Here is an 8,500-nt window from a genome sequence, read left to right as displayed (position 1 = left end):
ATCATGCTTAGGACTGGGAGACTATCAAGGTAAATTATGTGTTCAAAAGATAACGGGTTTGTTTTCAATTTCTTCCTTGTTCCTAGTTTACGCAGGAATAAACCCAAATCTTAGTTTTCAAAAGACATATACCTAGATTACTTCTCTGAATCTGAAACAGATAAAGGTAGAAAAAAATTTCCTAGTCTGCAAAACTACATTTTGCCTGATATTTTATTGAATTTATTCATCTTCCCTTATACTTACATATATTCATCTAGCATTTACCATAAATCAGACATTGGGCCTTGAAGATAATATTCTTGGCAAGTAGGTAAATATTTTACAGAGTATGACTTAATTTGTTTAATAATTGAAATTCCTGTCTGATATTAGACTATTCTTTTACTTGGATCTTCACTCTTTTTGATGGGTTATCAGGATAAGATTGTGACATGAGCAATACAAAATGATGCTTAATGCAATAAGAAAATTTGGAATATTGTGCAACATTCCTTAAATTCCCCTTAGTGTTTAAATGTTTCATTGCTTACCATACATTAATGCATATATATGGAATCTAGAGAAGAGGCAAAGATGAACCTATGTGTAAGGTAGGACTAGAGGTGCAGATGTTGAGAACTGATTTGTGGACACAGTGGAGGAAAGGGGCTGGGTGAGCTGAGAGAAGAGCATTGAAAATACCACGTATCAAACAGAGGGAAGCTGCTGTAAGCACAGTGGGCTCAGCTCGGCGCTCCGTGATGACCTAGAGGGGAGTACGTACCACGGTGTCACATACCACATACCATAGATACACGTATGTACATATGTGGGCAGAGGATCCCGGTGGGCTACAGCCCATAGGGTCCCAAACAGTCAGACATGACTAATGTGACTTAGCACACAACATATATACAATTTCAGCACAGTCCCTATCTCAATATTAGTAAGTAATATCACTATGTTTTTCCAGTAGTCATGTGCAGATGTGAGATTTGGACCATAAAGAAGTCTGAACACTGAAGAATTGATGCTTTCAAACTGTGGTGCTGTAGAAGATTCTTGAGAGTCCCTAGGACTGCAAGGAGATCAAACCAGTCTTTCCTCAAGGAAATCAGCCCTGAATATACATTGAAAGGACTAACGCTGAAGGTGAAGCTTCAATATTTTGGCCACTTGATACAAAGAGCTGACTTATTGGAAAAGATCCTCATGCTGAGAAAGATTGAAGGCAAAAGGAAAAGGGAGGGCAGATGAGATTGTGGGATAGCGTCACCAACTCAACAGACATGAGTCTGAGCAAACTCTAAGAGAGAGTGGAGGACAGAAGAGGCTCAGGTGCTGCAGTCCATGGGGTCACAAAGAGTCAGAAATGATTTAGCAACTGAACAACATAATTATGTTACCTTTGTATCATTGTCTGACAGCATATCTCCACAGTTAAGAACATGGTCTGAGACAGCAGCTAAAAATATGGTTCTTCAATATTACTCTTTTGGAACCTTCCCATTCTATTTGTTTAATCGCCTATAAAATGAGGATAATAGCAATTCCTACTTCTTTGGATAGTTACAGAGATTACTGCTCAATATCACTGTGTTTATTTTTTATTAGATTGAATTTATTAAAGCATATAGATAGATAAAGCTAGGAAAACCAAGCATCTACTTGATAAAATGCTCCAAACATGAAAAAGTAGTCTCCTGCCAGTTTGTCTCACTTTTCATGCACCATTTCTTCTCCCCATTGCAGAATCTATGATTCATAGTAGCTGCTTTTTCTCCCTTTATCTCAAAGGTCTTCTTTGCTGAAAGCATCAACAATGTCCTTCTGAACTTTGCACCATGACAATCAATGCTGGTCTCCTCTTATTTATCACCTGAAATAGCTTGTCTATTGCACAAATTCCTAATGGCATTTTTCATTTGGGCATTTCTCAAAGTATAGATGAAGGGATTTAACATGGGAGTTATTATAGTGTAGAATACAGCCACTGCTTTATCAATTGGTAAAGTAACTGGTGGTCTCAAATATACAAAAATGCAGGGCACAAGGAGCATGGTGACAACTGTGATGTGGGAGACACACGTGGAGAGGGCCTTGCACCTTGCCTCCAAACTGTGGTTCCTTAGGGAGCGCAGAATGACCACATAGGAGCCCATCAAGAGGAGAAAGTTTATAAGGCAGATGAAACCACTGTTGGCAGCAACAAATAATCCTAGAGTGTGAGTATCAGTGCAGGCAAGATTTAGCAAAGGGTTCAGATCACACAAAAAGTGATCGATGACATTAGGTCCACAGAAGGGTAATCTGAAGATGAAAAAGATCTGTATGATTCCATGAAGAAAGCCTCCCACCCATGCCACTCCAATTAGCAGCCAACACACCCTCCAATTCATGATGCTTGTATAGTGCAAGGGCTTGCAGATGGCCACATAGCGGTCATAAGCCATCACAGTGAGCAGGATGGCCCCAGCACTTCCCAAGAAATGTTCCCCAAAGATTTGGGTCATGCATCCATTGAACAGGATGGTCTTCCTTTCACGGAGGGAATCGATGATCAATTTAGGGGTATTCACAGAGGAATAGCAAGCATCAATAAAGGAGAGATAGGCCAGAAAAAAGTACATGGGAGAACTCCGTAATGGACTGCCTATGATGGTGACCATGATGAACATATTTCCTACCACAGAGATGATGTAGATGACCAAAAACACAACAAATATGACTTTCTGCAACATTGGATCCTGCGTGAGCCCCAAGAGAACAAACTCTGTCACGTTGTTCCTATTTTCCATGTATTTTGTATTATGGTTCATTATGTTACCTGAAATAATAAAAAAAAAAAGTTACTTTTCATCACCTCAACCTTGAGTTCACTAAGCCTCTCCATGTAATAAAAAAGTAACGCCCAGATTCTATGGAGTTCTGAATTTTTGAATTCTTTTTTGGATATAGGAAAAATGTTTCTGATCTCTTAAAGATGTCCCACATCCTCCCCTGGAGAGAGATAATGCTTAGAGATTAGAGACATGAGGGGCTCTGTGAACACACAGGCGGGAGACTTTTCTGTGCACATGGACTCATGTGAGATGACTCGAGCTTAATACGAATCAATAGATCTCACATATAGAGGCAGACAAACCTGAGTTGAAAAGTAGAAAATGGATGTAAAGGCTATGGATGCAAAACCAAGGGATTTTCCCTTTATTCTTAGGAAATGAGAAAACATGCAAGTTAAATGAAAATGTGAGAGGAAGGATGAGGAGGGATGTGAGAGAGAGGGTGTGTTGGATTTAATTCCAAAAACAATCTTTTTCTGAATTCTATGGGGTGGGATGAAGTTTAGTAAGGGGATGGAAGACAGAAAAACATGAGTAGCAGGATCTTTATAAATAGTTCACATAAGTGACACAGAGCATTGGAAACAGGAAAGTAATGAAAAGGTAAGGAAGCTACTGTGCCAGAACAAGGGAGGGGGTAGCTGCTCGCTCCTCCAGGGGATCTTCCCAACCCAGGAGCTGAGCCCAGGTCTCCCACATTGCAGGAAGGTTCTTTACTAGCTGAGCCACTGGGGAAGCCCAAGAAAATAAACATGCTTCCTAAATCCAGTGACTTTATAATACTTGATAAATTTGCTTTAATGATTGATTGCTATATGCAAGGCATGATTACAATCTATGTATATTTCATTCATATAGCAGATGAGAAAAATAATAGTATATAAGAGTAAAAGTATAGTAGGAATATTAGCAATATTAGCTAAAGCTTGCTGAATATTTACTGTGCTCTAAGATACTTCATTATGTAAACTTAATTAAAAACTTGTGTTTACTACTATCATTTTTATACTTATTTTACATATTAGGAAGTAGATGCTTAGAGAAGCTAAGAATTCTACCTAAACTCAGGCAGCTACAAAGAATAGAGGTAAGATTAGTTTAAATTAACCCTATATGCAAAACAGAAAAAGAGACACAGATGTACAGAACAGACTTTTGGACTCTGTGGGAGAAGGTGAGGGTGGGATGTTTCGAGAGAACAGCATCGAAACATATATTTTATCTAGGGTGAAACAGATCAGCAGCCCTGGTTGGATGCATGAGACAAGTGCTTGGGCCTGGTGCACTGGGAAGACCCAGAGGCATCGGGTGGAGAGGGAAGGGGATCGGGATGGGGAATATATGTAAATCCATGGCTGATTCATGTCAGTGTACGACAAAAACCACTACAATATTGTAAAATATTTAGCATCCAACTAATAAAAATAAATGGGAAAAATAAATAATAAATTACACTTTTATTTTTGATCCAAATTCTTAAACTATAACCTATAAAATTATTACAATATACAATGCTGAATTAGTAAATCTTTAAAAATAGAATCAATATAGTCATATTTGTCTTTATCCTACTTCAGAGACAGAGAGAGAGAGAGAGAGAGAATACATAGAGAGAGCAATTTAATCAAATAATTGAACTATTTCAAATCCTAAAAGATGATTCTATGAAAATGCTGCACTCAATATGCCAGCAAATTTGGAAAACTCAGCAGTGGCCACAGGACTGGAAAAGGTCAGTTTTCATTCAAATCCCAAAGAAAGACAACGCCAAAGAATGTTCAAACTACCGCACAATTGCACTCATCTCACACACTAGTAAAGAAATGCTCAAAATTCTCCAAGCCAGGCTACAGCAATACAAGAACCGTGAACTTCCAGATGTTCAAGTTGATTTCAGGAAAGGCAGAGGAACCAGAAATCAAATTGCTAACATCCGCTGGATCATCAAAAAGCAAGAGAGTTCCAAAAAAACATCTATTTCTGCTTTACTGACTACGCCAAAACCTTTGACTGTTTGGATCACAGTAAACTGTGGAAAATTCTGAAAGAGATGGGAATACCAGACCACCTGATCTGACTCTTGAGAAACCTGTATGCAGGTTGGGAAGTAACAGTTAAAACAGGACATGGAAGAAGAGACTGGTCCCAAAATGGAAAAGGAGTACATCAAGGCTTTATATTGTCACCCTGCTTATTTAACTTATATGCAGAGTACATCATGAGAAACGCTGGGTTGGATGAAGCACAAGCTGGAATCAAGATTGCTAGGAGAAATATCAATGACCTCAGATATGCAGATGACACCACCCTTATGGCAGAAAGTGAAGAAGAACTAAAGAGCCTCTTGATGAAAGTGAAAGAGGAGAGTGAAAAACCTGGCTTAAAGCTCAACATTCAGAAAATTAAGATCATTGCATCCACTCCACAATAGAAACAGGAACAGACTTTATTTGGGGGGGCTCCAAAATCACTGCAGATGGTGATTACAGCCATGACATTAAAAGTCACTTGCTACTTGGAATAAAAGTTATGACCAACCTAGACAGCATATTAAAAAGCAGAGACATTACTTTGCCAACAAAGGTCCGTCTGGTCAAGGCTATGGATTTTCTAGTGGTCATGTGAGAGCTGGATTATAAAGAAAGCTGAGGGCTGAAGAATTGATGCTTTTGAAGTGTGGTGTTAGAGAAGATTCTTGAGAGTCCCTTGAACTGCAAGGAGATCCAGCCAGTCCAGTTCATCCTAAAGGAAATCAGTTCTGAATATTCATTGGGACGACTGATGCTGAAGCTGAAACTCCAATACTTTGGCCACCTGATGCAAAGAATTGGCTCATTGGAAAAGACCCTGAGGCTGGGAAAGACAGAAGGTGGGAGGAGAAGGGGATAACAGAGGATGAGATGGTTGGATGGCATCACCAACTCAATGGACATGAGTTTGTGTAAACTCCAGGAGTTGGTGATGGACAGGGAAGCCTGGCGTGCTGCAGTCCATGTGGTTGCAAAGAGTCTGACAGGACTGAGGGACTGAACTGAACTGAATCAACCTATACACAGGCTTAGAGACGTACACCTGCATTATAAATTACTGAAATCCCCCAATGTTAGTAACTAAACGGTACTGCATTCATTAAAGGTCCATTTTATCTCTTTCTCTTCCCTTCCCATATTTCTTCCATTGAAAATTTCCCTAAGAAGCATTAACCCACTCTCTTCCACAAAATGTTGCAAATGATGTTGAAAATGGTGATTCCATTGGGTGGGCATATTGGTTTGGGAATCAGAAGGTCCAGATTAGAATCTTGCCTTTTCTCACTTGCTACTTGTTGATCTGAGGTGCATTTCTTGGCATCTAACATTTTTGTTTTTCAATACCGAGTGAGAAGTATAATCCACCTCACCTCACAGGCTATTAAGAGAACTGATTAAAGAAACATTTAAATGCATACACCACACTGTTGGGGACACACAGAAGACCTTCCTTATTTATGCACTCAAGATTAGGAAGAATTGATATTTTTGTCAATAATGCATAGAAACATTTGACCATACAATAGACTGAGGAATAATCATCTCCAATTTTACTTTTAAAGACATCACAGAGATCCATATTATGTTCAGCATTTGCTCCCAAGAAGTTCTTCATATTCATGTTTGAACTAAACAAGTGATGGTTCATATCATTTAATTTTCACATTGATATCTTTTTGTGTGTGAAATTCATTTAAGTTTTATTTTCATACTCATGAGTAGTCTTAATTATTTTAATAGTTGTCCAACGACAAAATAGTATAACTGGTGTTAGAGAAAAAGGGTCTTATCAAATTTCTTAATCTCAGGCAGACTAGTGTTTTCTTCTGTCAAATTAGGTTTATGACTTTTACCAAGTATCTTTTAAAGAAACGTGACGAATGTAAAAGCTTTTTACTATTGTATTTTAAAAGTATTAAAATGTAAAAATTACTATACATGGAAAATAACAACCTAACTAATTTACTAACAGTACTATTGAAAAACTTACCTTCTGGTCTTAGATGATATTAGTGATATTTGAGGGTGTTCAGAACTAATTCCATTTTAAAATTGACCACCTCTTTGGATAAGAAGCTTTCAATAGGAAATGATATGACACACTCAGAAAGAGGCTATTCAGATAATTCAATATCAAGTCAATAGAAGATAACTAAGTCTTTGGATAAGTCTAAATCTTTTCTTCTAGCCTAAAGACTGAAAAAGGTTTCACAGAAAATCTGGGACTTGAATTTAGAATAAATTCACTTAAAATACCAAGGGAAAATGATCTTCCATAAATGGTCTGATCCAAAAGCTAGGAGGCAGAATGTGTGGTGGAAACATATTCAAATGGGTCCTTCCACTCTTGACAAATCTTTCTCTGGAAAATGTAAACAAGAAAAGATGTTTTCAATTGCATGTGTGGTTATTTACCAAGTTTGCCATATAGGTTCTAGGACCTGGTCTATAGTTGCAGTTTTCTCTCCCAGGAACTGATTATCTGCTTGGATTGAAAGGCTTTGTCTTAGAAGCAGGTATCCTCTAGAGACATGGCTGGGAGACACTCAGTTTTGAGTGGGGAATTGCATTCCCCGCACTTGCAGACAAAACGTGTGAGTGCCCTTTCTCTATCTGAACCTGGCTTTCTAAGAAGGCTGACTGTTGTATAAATAACAAGGATGGTGTAATTCCATCACAGTAACATCTGTGATGTAGTTACCCTGTGAGACCATGTCAGAGAGAAAACTTCCATTATACGTATGTACTATATCTTCCTCATCCATCCATCTATTGATGGACACTTAATTACTTCTTTGTATTGGCTATTGTAAACAGCACTGCAATGAACACTGGAGTGCATGTATCCTTATGAACCATGCTTCTCCAGATATATGTCCAGGAGTAGCATTGCTAGATCATATGGTAGCTTTATTTTTAGTTTTTTTTTAAAGAAAAATCCATATTGTTCTCCATACTGGTTGTATCGATGTACATTCCCTTCTACAGTGTTGGAGCATTCTTTCTTCTCCACATCCTTTCCAGTATTTACTGGTTGTAGATTTTTTTGATGATAGTCTTTCTGACAGGTGTGAGTGGATGTCTCATTTTAGTTTTAATTTGCGTTTCTGTAATACTTAGCAATGTGTGCATCTTGTCATGTGTCTCCTGGCATCTGTAAGTTTACATTGATGAAATGTCTCTTTAGATCTGCTCATTTATTGAGTTTTTTTTTTTTTTTTTAATTGAGCTGCATGAGGTATTTGTAAATCTGGGGATCTAATCCCTTGTTAGCTGTGTCATTTGCAAATATTTTCTCCCATTCTGTGAGCTTTGTTGTTTTGTTTTGGTTATGGTTTCTTTCACCATGAAAAAGTTTTGAATTTGATTAGGTACTGTTCTTTATTCCTGTTTTTTATTTCCTTTACTCGAAGAGATGAATTGAAAATCATTTTGTTCTGATTTATGTTAGACAGTATTCTGCCGATATTTTCTAAGTTTTATAGTATCTTATTTAGTTTAGGTTTTTAATCCATTTTAACGTGTGTATGTGATGTTGGACATGTTCTCATTTCGTTCTTTTACACAGAGCTGTTCCGTTTTCCCAGCATCATTTGTTGAAGAGATTGTCTTATTTCCATTGCCTCCTTTGCTGCAGACTAAGCG

General features: G+C 37.8%; 1 protein-coding gene across 1 annotated transcript; it reads right to left on the bottom strand.

Annotated features, from left to right (window-relative positions):
• Positions 1-1,850: 1,850 nt before the first annotated feature.
• On the bottom strand, positions 1,851-2,780 carry LOC136174471 (olfactory receptor 4C46-like). Its single transcript, XM_065944661.1, has one exon. The coding sequence runs from the start codon at positions 2,778-2,780 to the stop codon at positions 1,851-1,853; it is 930 nt and encodes a 309-aa protein (XP_065800733.1).
• Between the last annotated feature and the right edge of the window lie 5,720 nt (positions 2,781-8,500).

This window comes from Muntiacus reevesi, chromosome 9, assembly GCF_963930625.1.
Source record: "Muntiacus reevesi chromosome 9, mMunRee1.1, whole genome shotgun sequence".
Taxonomy (NCBI): Eukaryota; Metazoa; Chordata; class Mammalia; order Artiodactyla; family Cervidae; genus Muntiacus; species Muntiacus reevesi.
This window is presented reverse-complemented; position numbering and strand designations above follow the sequence as displayed.